The 15,109-nt window shown below is 34.8% G+C and overlaps 1 protein-coding gene across 4 annotated transcripts in view; it reads left to right on the top strand.

Moving 5' to 3' along the window:
* rgrb (retinal G protein coupled receptor b) overlaps positions 1-15,109 on the top strand; it is a 53,034-nt gene that overhangs the window by 11,873 nt on the left and 26,052 nt on the right. For 3 of the 4 annotated variants that reach the window (XR_003934109.1, XR_003934110.1, XM_030122306.1), the window contains exons 2-6: positions 3,163-3,282; positions 4,969-5,125; positions 6,073-6,194; positions 8,892-9,045; positions 10,858-10,975. Coding sequence is in view for 2 of the 4 variants with exons in the window: in XM_030122306.1 (XP_029978166.1) it covers positions 3,207-3,282; positions 4,969-5,125; positions 6,073-6,194; positions 8,892-9,045; positions 10,858-10,975 (627 nt within the window). In the remaining 2 variants the exon portion in view is untranslated. Of the gene's footprint in view, positions 1-3,151; positions 3,283-4,968; positions 5,126-6,072; positions 6,195-8,891; positions 9,046-10,857; positions 10,976-15,109 lie in introns of those variants that run through there. The other variant, XM_030122307.1, reaches the window with a different exon arrangement.

Below are 15,109 nucleotides of genomic sequence, written 5' to 3'. Positions count from 1 at the left end.
CTTGATGAGCTTCAAGAGGTAGTCACCTGAAATGGTTTCCTAACAGTCTTGAAGAAGTTCCCAGAGATGCTTAGCACTTGTTGGCCCTTTTGCCTTCACTCTGCGGTCCAGCTCACCCCAAACCATCTCGATTGGGTTCAGGTCCGGTGACTGTGGAGGCCAGGTCATCTGGCGCAGCACTCCATCACTCTCCTTCTTGGTCAAATATCCCTCACACAGCCTGGAGGTGTGTTTGGGGTCATTGTCCTGTTGAAACATAAATGATGGTCCAACTAAACGCAAACCGGATGGAATGGCATGTCACTTCAGGATGCTGTGGTAGCCATGCTGATTCAGGTTGCCTTCAATCTTGAATAAATCCCCAACAGCGTCACCAGCAAAGCACCCCCACACCATCACACCTCCCCCTCCATGCTTCACGGTGGGAACCAGGCATGTAGCATCCATCCGTTCACCTTTTCTGCGTCGCACAAAGACACGGCGGTTGGATCCAAAGATCTCAAATTTGGACTCATCAGACCAAAGCACAGATTTCCACTGGTCTAATGTCCATTCCTTGGGTTTCTTGGCCCAAATAAATCTCTTCTGTTTGTTGCCTCTCCTGAGCAGTGGTTTCCTAGCAGCTGTTTGACCATGAAGGCCTGATTCACGCAGTCTCCTCTTAACAGTTGTTGTAGAGATGTGTCTGCTGCTAGAGCTCTGTGTGGTATTCATCTGGTCTCTAATCTGAGCTGCTGTTAATTTGCGATTTCTGAGGCTGGTGACTCAGATGAACTTATCTTCAGCATCAGAGGTGACTCTTGGTCTTCCTTTCCTGGGGCGGTCCTCATGTGAGCCAGTTTCGTTGGAGCGCTTGATGGTTTTTGCGACTGCACTTGGGGACACATTCAAAGTTTTTGAAATTTTCTAGACTGACTGACCTTCATTTCTTAAAGTAATGATGGCCACTCGTTTGTCTTTACTTAGCTGATTGGTTCTCGCCATAATATGCATTCTAACAGTTGTCCAATAGGGCTGTCAGCTGTGCATCAACCTGACTTCTGCACAACACAACTGATGGTCCCAACCCCATCAATAAGGCAAGAAATTCCACTAAGTAACCCTGACAAGGCACAGCTATGAAGTGAAAACCATTTCAGGTGACTACCTCTGGAAGCTCATCAAGAGAATGCCAAGGGTGTGCAAGGCAGTCATCAGAGCTAAGGGTGGCTACTTTGAAGAAACTAGAATATAAGAGATGTTTTCAGTTATTTCACACTTTTTTGTTAAGTACATAATTCCACATGTGTTCATTCATAGTTTTGATGCCTTCAGTGAGAATCTACAATGAAAATAGTCATGAAAATAAAGAAAATGCGAAGAATGAGAATGTGTGTCCAAACTTTTGGCCTGTACTGTATATATATATATATATATATATATATATATATATATATATATATATATATATATATATATATATATATATATATATATATTTTTTTTTTTTTTTTTTTTTTTTTATATATATATATGTCACAGTAGAGATTTGTAATCCTACTAGGACAGATAGGAATTTTAGTTTGTCCTTGGACAAACTGAAATCCTACAAGAAATTAGGATCTGAAGATTAACCCTAACCCTAACCCCCCCCCCCCCCCCCCCCCCCCCCCCCCCCCCCCCCCAACCCCCCCTAACCCTAATCCCCTAACCCTAACCCCTAACCCCTAACCCTAGGACAGATAGGAATTTTAGTTTGTCCTAGGACAAACTGAAATTCCTATCTGTCCTAGTAGGATTACGAATCCTACTGGATTTCAATCTCTATTGTGACATACACATATATATATATATATATATATATATATATATATATATATATATATATATATATATATATATATGCACAAATGTATGTAAAAATAATAATAATAATATTAATAATAATAACAATAATAATAATAATAATAATAATAATAATAATAATACATTTGCTGACCCATGGTGCAAATCAGGAGTGTCAAACATGCAGCCCGGGGGCCAAATCCAGCCCACCAAAGGGTCCAGTCCAGTCCATGGGATGAATTTGTAAAATGCAAAAATTATACTCAGATAATAATCATTTTAGCTCAGGTTCCACATTCAGACCAGTTCAATTTCAAGTGGTTCAGACCAGTAAAATACTATCAAAATAACCTATAAATGATGACAACTCAAAAATTTTGTCTTCATAAATGCAAAAATTTTCATGTAATTTTACTGTATTTACAATAAAACAAAGTAGCATTTCACAAATAACACGAATAACCTGAATAAATGTGAACAACCTGAAATGTCTTAAGAGATTTAAGTGCAATTTTAATAACATCTGTTATTAAATGTTTCAGGTATTTGTAGATCCACTGTGATGTGTAAGTTGTAATACACATATGTAAATGATAAATTGGAGCATAAGATTGTTAAAATTGCACTTATTTTTCTTAAGAAATTTTAGTTTGATTATGTTATTTGCATTGTTTTAAAGGATAGTTTGTATGTAATTTTACTTTTTTCGCTCTGAAACATAGAGGAAAGTTTGGAGTTGACAATATTTGTATATTATTATGTTATTATTTCACTGGTTTGGCCCACTGCAGATCAAATTTAGCTGAATGTGGAAGTGAACTAAAATGAGTTTGACAGCTCTGGTGTAAATGAAATGGTTCAAAGGCCTCCTGTTCATGCGCAGATTAAAAACCTTTAACTCAATCCCATCCAATCACATTGCGTAAAGACATCATTTCCCATGTTTCCTTTCTGTTCCTTTATCTTTACATGACCTGAAGGAAGACTTTGTCCTCTTCCGGCCAGTGTTTTTTTTTTTTTTTTTTTTTGTCTTCTACCGGACATAAACCTTCGCCAAATCCCGCAAAGACGCAAACCTGCGCATCCAAGTTCTGCAGCAAATGCGCAAAAGTGCCGAGGCCACAAACCGGTAGAAAGTTGGAGAGAGTGCGAATTAAGACATTCCACAGAGGATTGTAGCAGGGGTTTACTCCGATAAATCTCTTTATGCTTTTTCACGTGAAAGAGCCTTTATAAGGAGGCATTTGGACGGAGACGCTGGTGCACAACTGATCAACAACAGTAAAAAAAAAGAAAAGAAAAGAAAAAAGAAAAGAAAAGAAAAAAGAAAAGGAAAAGGACTTGTCTTTTTTTTAGTGCAAAGTTTAATTTGTGCATTCAACATGGGAGCGTATACGTTACCGGAGGGATTCACCGAGTTTGATATGTTTACATTCGGCTCTGGGCTTCTGGTTGGAGGTACGTGAACGCACCACGCAACAAAACATGTTTTCCAGTTTAAAGGGATAGTTCATAAAAAAAAAAAAAAAAAAAAAAGTCTTTAAAAATCAGTTGGAAAAGAGAAATATTTGTGGATATTGAAAGATTTATGTATTATTCATGTAGGCAAGTTTGGACTGAGAGTGTTTATTTATTATTTATTTATTTATTTATTTATTTATTTAATCTGGAATTTGAACTTTGACCTTTGTTATGCGCCTATATTTGTGGCTGCATTTTCTCAGCCAGAATTAAAGTGATATATTTAGAGTTTTAATGTTCCATATTACTCATAATTGATTAAATGACTCTAGATCTTTCTAATAAAGTCCTGTTGCATTGAAGGATATCTGCAGGTCACATGACTTTAGTCTACAGTCGTGGAAAAAATTATTAGACCACCCTTTTTTTCTTCAATTTCTTGTTTATTTTAATGCCTGGTACAAGTAAAAGTACATTTGTTTGGATAAATATAATGATAACAACAAAAATAGTTCATAAGAGTTTAACAGTAAAGAAAAGAAAAGAAAAGAAAGAAGTAAGAGAATAAACAAGTAAGCTAACGTTTGGAGTAAATAATATACACTTGATGACTTATGACTTATTTCTATCAATACATGTAAATAATTCAGATAAAATGCAGTTTCTCTGTTTTTTATGGACATTAAATACAGTAGCAGAAAAATTATTAGACCACCACTTGTTTTCTTCAATTTCTGGTTCATTTTAATGCCTGGTACAAGTAAAGGTACATTTGTTTGAATAAATATAATGATGACAACAAAAATAGCTCATAAGAGTTTAATGTAAAATAAAATAAAAGAAAGAAAGAAGTAAGAGAACAAACAAGTAAGCTAAAGTTCGGAATAATTAATATACAGTTAATGACTTATGAACCACTAATTCTATCAATACATGTAAATAATTCCGATAAAATGCAGTTTCTCCGTTTTTTATGGACATTAAATACAGTGGCAGAAAAATTATTAGACCACCCCTTGTTTTCTTCAATTTCTTGTTCATTTTAATGCCTGGTACAACTAAAGGTACATTTGTTTGGACAAATATAATGATAACAACAAAAATAGCTAAAGCTGCAACCGATTAATCGACTACGTGCTTGAAGTCAATGCAAAAAGTCACGATTCGATTAATCGACTCGAATTAACTGAAGGGAGATATTCTATTGTAGTTTTCCTGAGTTGAATCTTCTGTGTGCGTCACAATAAGCGTCCGTGTGAAACAAAACAGTGGAACCAATGTTTAACAGCAGAGAAAAGAAGAAAATAAAGCTTTGATTCAGGAGAACTGTGGTTGAATTATTTTTTTTTTTTTTTATCACTTTGAGTCGATTAATCAGTTGCAGCTCTAAAAATAGCTCATAAGAGTTTAATTTCAGAGCAGATATCTATGCATTTTCCATGTTTTCTTGATAATAACCAAAATCTTTTAAGTTCTTGCATCAATATCTATGGCATTGTACTGACAAAAACAGTGCTTTTAGGCATTCCATGTTTTCTTTTCTGTCTGTTTTAGTCACATGATACACACAGGAGTTAGTACTGGATTGCATAACCATTGTTTTTGATGACTTTTGATGGTCTAATAATTTTTTCCGTGACTGCATATGTAACAGAGTGAGGTTTTTTTGTGTCTTTTTTGCAGGTATGGTTGGATTCTTCCTCAATGCCATCTCCATCGTAGCATTCCTCACAGTGAAGGAGATGCGGACTCCCAGTAACTTCTTCGTGTTCAATCTGGCTATTGCCGACCTCAGTCTGAATATTAACGGACTAACGGCAGCGTACGCCAGTTATCTGAGGTACAGAACAGACTTTATATTAACCCTTTCATACATGAATTATGAGAACCTTAGTCAATATTTTTTTCTTGAGTGTTTTTATTCCTCTTTAGGCATGAAAAAAACAATGCAATTGAATTTTTTTTTCTTATGAACCTATTTTTCATGGTGTTACAAAAATGTCCACTCAGCTGGACACCATGCATTTAATTTTTGAGGCAAAGAAACATGTATTTAAAACTCATTGTGAAAACTATGAAATGACAAATTTTTTTAATGCTGCTAATCTGATGTTTTCTCACATTTTATCATACTCTGATATTAGTTATTACTCATTTCATGAAGATAATATCCTCCTGAGACCCAGGAAATTGACAATTTTAGCTTTTTTTACACTAAAAAATTGTCTTGATTGGAAACTGTATAATGCAACAGTTTATTCAGACACATTTTTAAAATCATTTTTATTTATTGATTGATTTTTTTAGTGGAATGTCCTTTGCAATGGACAGCATTTAAGTAAAACTGCCAAACTTTTGTCCCCTATAGAGGACAAAATGCATTGCTGGGTCTCAGGAGGATATGAAAACAAAAAAAAAAACTTTTTGTTTCAGAAAACTGTTAATTACAGGCTAATAACAATTAGCAAATGATTTACACTCATACATGTTAGTGCCGATCAGGTTTATCAAGAACAGAAAAGTTACAGTAATTGTATGAATGTCAGTGTATGGGATGGTGCATAAGTGTCCACTGTGTTGGCTGATATGAAACTAAATCAACAAAATCCATGAATACACAATAGAACAGCTGAAGAATAACTGTCCACTGTAGTGACCACTATGCATGACAGGGTTAAAGGGATAACAACTGCAGCCACGCAAGCTTCATAATCAAATATGTTTGTATAATGATGGGAACCAGTGACATTTCTATTTCTTTGCACTGGTTTCTCTTTTTTTCTCCAGATATTGGCCTTTTGGTCAAGAGGGATGCTCCATGCATGGTTTCCAGGGGATGATATCGGTCCTAGCCTCTATCAGTTTTATGGCTGCTATCGCTTGGGACAGATATCATCAATACTGCACAAGTGAGTACAGGTTTACACGGAATGGCTGAACTTGATCCTATTCAAATGCACTGAAGCTTTAGAAAAAAATATAGACCAGCTGTGATTTCAACGGAACCTCTGGGAACATAGAATAATGTCAGACCAAGTACATACAGAACAATGTAGTGTAGTATATTATATCAGTACAAAAGCCTTAGAGAGCACTTGAATCACATTTAAACATGTTCCCTAATACTGTTTGAACCACCCAAAACTGTTTATGACCTTATACAAAAACACTGACAAAATGAGCATTGTTGGAGTTCATAGTCTTATTTTACCAACTCAGGAAAAAAACGCCTTAGAATGACCATTATCAGTTGCACATCCTGTAACTACTTTACTCCATCACCTCAAGCTGTTTACAACCACATAAATGCCACTAAAACATCTATGTGTATTTTACACTGTAAAATATTTGTACAAATTGTTAAAGTAACATTAGATTGTCTAGAATGACTTTATGTCAGAGGTGTCAGTGTACTGTATTAAAGAGATTCAACTGAATTCATTCACAGCCACGAGCTGTTGCGACACTGTGAATGTATGTGACCACTAGAGGGACCAATGTCAAGGTCAAAATAAAGATGAGAAGATGAATCAAAGAAAGGAACAAAGTGATAAAAGCTAGAAGCACTGTTGGTTTCACCACTGGACATAGGAAAGAAGGGAGTTCAAAGCTTTTCTTCTATGCGAGTGAGTTTTATTATGAGGCTTATGAAGATTTAAAGTTATTACTAATGCGTTGACCTGTTTAGAACCACGAGTTCAAAATCCTCTCATACAGTTCATTCCTTTAATTTCTTGGTAAATTCCACTGGCTTTTTCAGTTGAATAACCTCTCAGCTGGCATGTTTATACACATCAATTTTGACACCATGGCAACATGGCCCTATTGTTTATCCTTTGCTATGTAACCCACTTTCAATGATGATTGGGAGGCCATTGTATTCCAAAAGTACTAACATCTCCCAAAATATTGGTCCTACCAACTTGCCATTTTCACTAGTATGCCAAACTGCAGCAGTCAGCTCTTTCCAGATTTTGTGTGATGCCCAAGACACACAGTCCACTTCCCTTTTATAATATATACTCAGTGCCAATGAAAACGCAACACTTGAAGATTCTTATATTTTTTTTTAAATCGATGAGGATTTTTAGTCCATAAGCTCTTTGGAATTAATCATAGGCCATTTCTATACAGTAAAAATAAAAAATCACATCCAAATTTGTTGACAAAAAATAAGGATAAAGAAAGAAACTCAAGGACCCCCAAAACCAAAAGTCACAAAGCGGTCCTGGAGGTGCTGCAGCTCAATGTAGCGATCCTGCTGTGGCGTGGTCACACGTGCTCGTCCAGGGCGAGGTCTGTCTGCAGTTGTCCAGTTTCTTCATGCCTCTGTTGCATCCTGACTATGGTGGACACATTGCATCCAAAACGGCGCGCCACCTGCCGAGCAGAGATTTCGGCCTCCAGGAGCCCCATAGCATGGCATCTGTGGTCACATGTCAGTCTAGGCATCGCTGAGTTATTGCAAATGATTTTGGTGCTTTTCAGTTTACCTTTATATACAGAACATGACCACTCCTTAACTGATCACAGTTCCTTAAGTTGAGCAGTTCATTGCTGAGCAATGAGAAAAACAAATCTTATGAAGGCAGACAAGTTCATTCAAGCGTGACGATAGCTCAACCCGTCTCAGGTTGTTAAGGAATTGTCTGGGATTATCTTATACAGGTGAAACTGAAACATACTGATGCAGCTCAGGAACAATAAAACACATTCAAGTGTTGCGTTTTCATTGGCACTGAGTATAGATGTGATGTTTGTGCTATGACAGTTCTGACCTTGTTTGATGGATTTCCAAAAAATCTTTAGTAAAGCTATTGACAATACAAACTGTACAGAAAACAGAGGTGATCTGTGGTTTTACTGTGGGTGTTTTCTGTCGAAAAGTAGAGCTAAGCTAACAGAGCTAAGCTAACAGAGCTATAATGTAAACTATCAGCTGAAGCAGCACAAGTTTTTAATACACAATGTTATTTTGACCAACTGTTAAAATAAGCAACTATGAGTTTTAGTTTAAAGAACAAAAACTTGATGATACCATAATACAGATGTGTGTAAACAATGAGCTTTATTTTTTATTCAGTGACTGATACAGTCTGTGGATACCTAGCATTGATTTGTTGGTGGTTTTGGTAGTTTTAAGTGTGTTCTGGTACATGACTTCCCACTGCTGGTGAGAGTTTGAAATATCAATAGTACATAGAACCACTTTAAAACAACCTTTGGAACACCTTAACATTTATCTAAATCCAGCTGAAAATAACCCATGTTTTATAGCTTTACTAAACTACTTCCAAAGTCTAATGTTGACTATCTGAAAAATGCTCAGAAATGACTTCAGTCACCTTTGGAACTATTGGAAAATAAACTTGAGGTAGAAATAGAATAAAACTAAATAAGTATTGGATGGATTTAGGTTTGTAACCTCATAATGAAGCTAAAACTCATAATCATACAAGTACTTCACATCATTTATTCATCATTTCATTTGGTCTTTCTCCAGACTGTGTCATCTTTCCAGGACGTTCAAAAAAAAACAGTGAACTTTATATATTTTGTGCAAAATTTGGTAAGACCTGGTGCTCAAATCCTTGTTTTTCCTGCAGGACAGAAACTCTTCTGGAGCACTACCTTGACGATGAGTGGCATCATCTGGGTTCTGTCGATCTTCTGGGCTGCCGTTCCTCTCACCGGATGGGGCGTCTACGACTTTGAGCCGATGAGGACATGTTGTACACTGGACTACACCAGAGGAGACAGGTACGGTTAGAAAAACAACTGTAACTGGGATTCTTAGACAAGTTCCTAATTTCATCAAGTGGTCCCCACCTGACCCTCTCAGATTTTGCAAAATTTTTACACACTTCTAGTACAGTGTGTATGGTGGAAAAATCCAAAATTTCAAGGCTTAATTGTAAATAGTTCCAAAGTTATGACCATTTGAAGTAGGTAGAGGGTACCCTAAAATTGCAACCAAAATTAAGACTTGAAATTTTCGGCTATTTTCAGGCTTCTATAACTTCTGAACAACAAGAGCTAGAGGTCTGAAGTTTTCAGAATCATTTCACAGGAATCTATAGTCCTAAGAAATGTGAAAATATTTACTTAAAATTTATAATTGCATGTTACAGAGAATGACAAACTTGAGATTTTATCCATCGCGAACTTCTAAAATGCTACTTTTGGCCACTCACTACACAAAAACTAATCATCATATTCATTAGAAATTTTATGTGCTATATCTTGGCTATTTAGGGAATGGATCTGTGTAAAATGAAGGTCCTATGTTATGTTATGTATGATATATGAACAGCTGAAAATCAAAAATATCTGTCCGACCTTCGGATTCAAAGGTCAATATCAGCATGTGGGATATACTATCACAAAATAAAAGACACCATGTGAGAGTACAGGAATTGCCCTAACTTTTGACACATATTGACATATTTTAGCCATTTATGGCTCAATGTAGTGATCCTGCCATTTTTTAGCCATTTATGGCTTTTAGCATTATTTTAGCCATTTATGGCTAAAATATGGGGGCAAAAACGTCAATATTTAATTTGGACATTTAACATTGAAGGATTTATAAAAGCAAGTTGTGCTTGGTGTCAAAATTTAGGGCAATTCCTGTCCTTTCACATGGTGTCTTTTACTTTTAAATTTTGACACCAAGCACAACATGCTTCTATAAATTCTTCTATGTTAAATGTTGAAATTAAATATGGACGTTTTTGGCTAAAATATGGGATTTATAGAAGCAAGTTGTGCTTGGTGTCGAAATTTAGAGCAATTCCTGTCCTTTCACATGGTGTCTTTTATTTTGTGATCCTACCTATCCCACATGCTGATATTGACACTTGAATCTGAAGGTCGGACAGATATTTTTGATTTTCAGCTGTTCATGTATCATACATAACATAACATAGGACCTTCATTTTACACAGATCCATTCCTAAAGTAGCCAAGATATAGCACATAAAATTTCTAATGAATATGATGATTAGTTTTTGTGTAATGAGTGGCCAAATGTAGCATTTTAGAAGTTTACGATGGATAAAATCTCAAGTTTGGCATTCTCTGTAACATGCAATTATAAATTTTAAGTAAATATTTTCCCATTTCTTAGGACTATAGATTCCTGTGAAATGATTCTGAAAATTTCAGACCTCTAGCTCTTGTTGTTCAGAAGTTATAGAAGCATGAAAATAGCCGAAAATTTCAAGTCTTAAAATAGCCGAAAATTTCAAGTCTTAATTTTGGTCGCAATTTTAGGGTACCCCCTACCTACTTCAAATAGTCATAACTTTGGAACTATTTACAATTAAGCCTTGAAATTTTGGATTTTCCCATTATATATAATATTCTATAAGTATGTAAAATTTAAGAAAAATCTGAGAGGGTCAGGTGGGAAATTTTCTTAAAATCTGTTGATTTCATATGGAATGACCCGCCTTTTAAAGTTTAATGTTAGTTAAAATATTTGAAGGAAGCAGTTGAATTTATTGGAGCCATTTTTTTTTTCCTAACACTGATTAATTTCCTTGTTTTCTTTTTGTCGTCTTCTATCAGGGACTACATCACCTACATGCTGACTCTGGTGGTGCTTTATCTGACGTTCCCATCCATCACCATGTTGTCATGTTACGATTCAATCCACAAACACTTTAAGAAGATCCATAACCACAAGGTATACAAACTCCTTCTGTTTTAAGAGTAATTTGTTTGAGATGTGGATATGTGATTAGTTTTGGGAAAATGCATTAATGATCTACTAACTTTGAGGCAATTAGGGACGTAATGATATGAAAATTTCATATCATGGTTATTGTGACCAAAATTATCACAGTTATCATTATTATCGCGGTATTATTGAAATTGTGCTCAAAATGCTCAAAAAGTACTAATACACACACTGAAATAATTTAACCAAGTTGTATTTTTAAAAAAAAATAATAAAATAAAATAAAATAATAGGCACAATGTATCTTCTGTTGGCAGAAACATTCAAATATTAACCCTTAGTGGTCTGAACCTATTTTGGCCATTTTTCAGTACTTTTAATTTTGCCTTTATATACTATATAAACAAATGTTTACTATACCCATGTTTGGTGTGTTTTTTTTCCAGCACAACTTCATTTATATCAACTGCCTATTTTTTTTTTACTTTAACCTACTATATCAACACAAAAGGACAAAAAACACACAAAAAATATATAAAATCCGACTTGGAAAATGTAAATAATTTATTGCATATATAACACAAAGATGCTTAACGAACCTTTTCAAAGACTTTAAAAGTGAATATTGGTTCCAAATATTCGGTATATACAATTACAATTCTAATAATTAAAACTATACTCAAATATTTGACATTAAAGCATATCTTTACATAGGCATTTTCTCCCCTAAAAGTGCGGTAATCAAGCACAGTTATCATGATAATTAGAATTTAAACGGTAATAGTAACCGTCTGCAATTTTACCACGGTTTATCGTTATACCGGTAATTGTTCCATCCCAAGAGGCAATCAATCAAATTTTTATCTCAGCCAAGGAACGGCAGAGGTTATGTTTTCATCGGGGTTTGTCTGTTGGCAAGATAACTCAAAAACTTCTGGATGGATTTTGATGAAATTTTCAGGAAATATTGATAGTGGTACGTGGAACAAATGATTAAATTTTGATGGTGACTGAGGGGGGGGAGGGGCTTGTTTGTTTGTTTTTCTGTTAGCAAGATAACTTGAAAAGTTATGGAAGAATTTTGGTGAACTTTTCAGGAAATGTTGATACTGGCACAAGGAACAAATGATTAAATTTTGGTGGTGATCTTGGAGGGGGCTGATCTGCCTTGGTGGAGGTCTGTGCTCTCCGATTGCTTTTCTAGTATTTCAAGATTCAAGAGTTTTTATTGTCACATGCACAGCAAAAACAGGTAGTTATACTATGCAATGAAATTCTTATTCTGTTCATCTCCCTAAAAACACAACACACTAAAAAAGAATAAGAATAGGAGAAACAATAGCAATAATGCAATCAACTATAAAAAATTAAAACAATTAAAACAATTAAAACCAGCAGTAAAGTGTTCAGTGCATCAGTATGTGCTTGTGTTGCGTGGGGCATGTTTAAGTGATTCATTAAGAAGCCTGATGGCCTGTGGGTAAAAACTGTATTTATATGGCACCAAATCATCCAATCCAACTTTATTTATAAAGCACTTTAAAACAACCACAGTGGACCAAAGTTCTGTACAGTAGACTAAAAGCACAGTGAATAAAAAAAGTCATAACAAAAGTTATCGTATAGAGCTGGTCGAAACCAGACGCTCAAGCCAATTTACAGAAACCCAACAGAATGCTCCAGTAAATGTAAACTTTTATTCATTCTACTCTGCAAAGTTTTTGAGCCTTGTAGCCTCAGACGTGTTATTTGATTCCCTGAAACCTGGTTTTAACTAACTAAAACTTGATGGAAAAAAATGTGTTGAAAGGTGGAAGGTATCTTTGTCGGATTGAAAAGCAGCTGTTTGTTGATCTGTCTGAGGCAGATATCAGACTGTCAAAGTCCATCATCGATGTTAAATGGTTATGTAATTTCAGTGGAGTGATTTGAAATACTCTTACTCCATCACATGCAGTGATAATGTGTAATTCTCACATGTAATGGATGAGTCACTGCCAACACATGACAACAAATCTAGTCTGATAAAAAGATGGACTCTCATCAAAAACAGGTTTTGAATGATAAGATGATTCCTCACGATCCTTTTAACTAAATTAGGTCAATGCCAAAATATTTTAAGTGCATCCAAAGCGGTTATGTGAATTTGGTGATTTGACATGTTCTGATCATGTACATTTCTTCTTAGCTCTGTTTTTAAATTTTGCTTAGAGGTCTTATTTCTGTCTTTGTGCATAAGAAATCAATATAAGTGAATCCCTAAAGGAACTTTGTGTTGGTAAATGCAAGTTATGCAAATGTACAGGATTTCAATTCTGTTGCAACATGTTGATGGTCATATGAACTATGTTTTCAGGTCAAAAATGTCCGATTTCATCACAATTAATGCTATATTTTCATGTCACAAATGGCCAAGGTATATTTTAACTGAATTTACCTGAAAAACAAATATTCTATTCTTTTAGATCCCCTAGTTTTTCTTACAAGATTCTATCCTACATATCACATGTTTTATTTTTACAGGTTCAATATGGAGTATGGTGCTGAACCATCCTGCTTATGTTACGCCAATACATACATGAAGAATGTCACACGTCACTTTTTAAATCAAAAGTTTTCTAATAATAAGCATTTTTATACAGAAATAACAATTCTATATTGTTATTTACTCTTTCGTATGATGATAAACTATACAATAAATAATTCTGATCCTAGTTTTTGCACAGGGATCATTAGTGTAAACGGTGACATGGCTGCCGAGCATCAGTATGATGGGATCTGTAACAACCATGTCACATCCGTCCACTGCCACATTTTGTGTTTTTGTGTCAGCTGTTATTGTTTTAGATCCACAATACTAACATTTATGAATAAGAGGAGAATTTGCAATAGTAAGTCTATAAGTTTATTACTAATAAAGTACTGGTACTGACCAGAGCATCATGGGTAATGTCACGTCCGTCCACCAGCAAAAGTTTTCACATACACGTGCTATTCAAAATTCAATATTTCTGAAAATAGAGCTTCCACTGTCAAATAATATCAGTAGTCTGTGCACAAATGTATGAGCATTATTTCAACACAGTTCTATGCATTTCTTAAAACTTTTTTTTTTTTGTTTGACAAAAATGGCCACTCATTTGACTCCCTAAGTAAATTTTAGCCAAAACAGAAAACAGCCACAGTAAAAACACAGATCACTTCTGTTTTCTGTACAGTTTGTGTTGTCAATAGCTGAACTAAAGATCTGTCTGGAATTGAACAAAGAAGGTCAGGACTGTCACAGTTTAGTCTGAACCGCGGATCAACAAACAGCAACTTAGCAAAGATAAGCATAACACAAACATCACATAATAAATTTATATGACAGCAACTTGTCCCTTGGTAACTTTGCACTGTTCCAGTGGTGTAGTGGTCCCTGGAGAAGTGGGTATACTCTCAATTTTTGCTTTTTTTTTTTTTTTGTTTTATTTTGTTTTGTTTTGTTTTGTTTTTTAAGTAGTCCAGAAAAAATGCCTTGTTTTAGAAACAGTAACATGTAAGACTACTCTATTTACTTTACCCAAAAATCTATCAGTAGTATTGGCTCACTATTATAAAATTGTCATGACAGTTTGTAGGTATTACTGGTCAGACAACAGCTGCATGAATGTAAATGTATTCGTTGTATTAAAACTTACCTCAGAATTATGTATTCCATGGAAGTAGGTTCTCTCAATACGTGCCACTCACTTGAAATATGCTTATTATGCATTTCTCCTTTCATTTTTGACAATATTCTGCCTGTTACAAAATGTTTGTGTAACATTGTGTGTAATGTACATGTATAAATAATAAGTAGAGGCATAATATTGTTAAAATTGTGCTCATTTTACTAATGAAATTTCAGTTTTTTCAGGTTATTCACATCTTTTTTGTAAAATGTAAATATTTGTGTAATTTAATGGTGCTTATTAATAATAATAATAATAATAATAATTATAATGATAATAATAATGGATTAGATTTCTATAGTGCTTTTCAGGGCACCCAAAGCACTTCGCATAATTCATCCATTATTCATTCGTTCTCACATTCACACATTTTGAACTAAAACAAAGAGAAAAACTTGGAGTTGTCATTATGTATACGTCATTATTT

The sequence above is a fragment of the Sphaeramia orbicularis genome, chromosome 19 (assembly GCF_902148855.1).
Source record: "Sphaeramia orbicularis chromosome 19, fSphaOr1.1, whole genome shotgun sequence".
NCBI classification, from domain to species: Eukaryota; Metazoa; Chordata; class Actinopteri; order Kurtiformes; family Apogonidae; genus Sphaeramia; species Sphaeramia orbicularis.
Note: the sequence above shows the minus strand (reverse complement) of the source record. Positions and strands in the feature narration are given on the sequence as shown.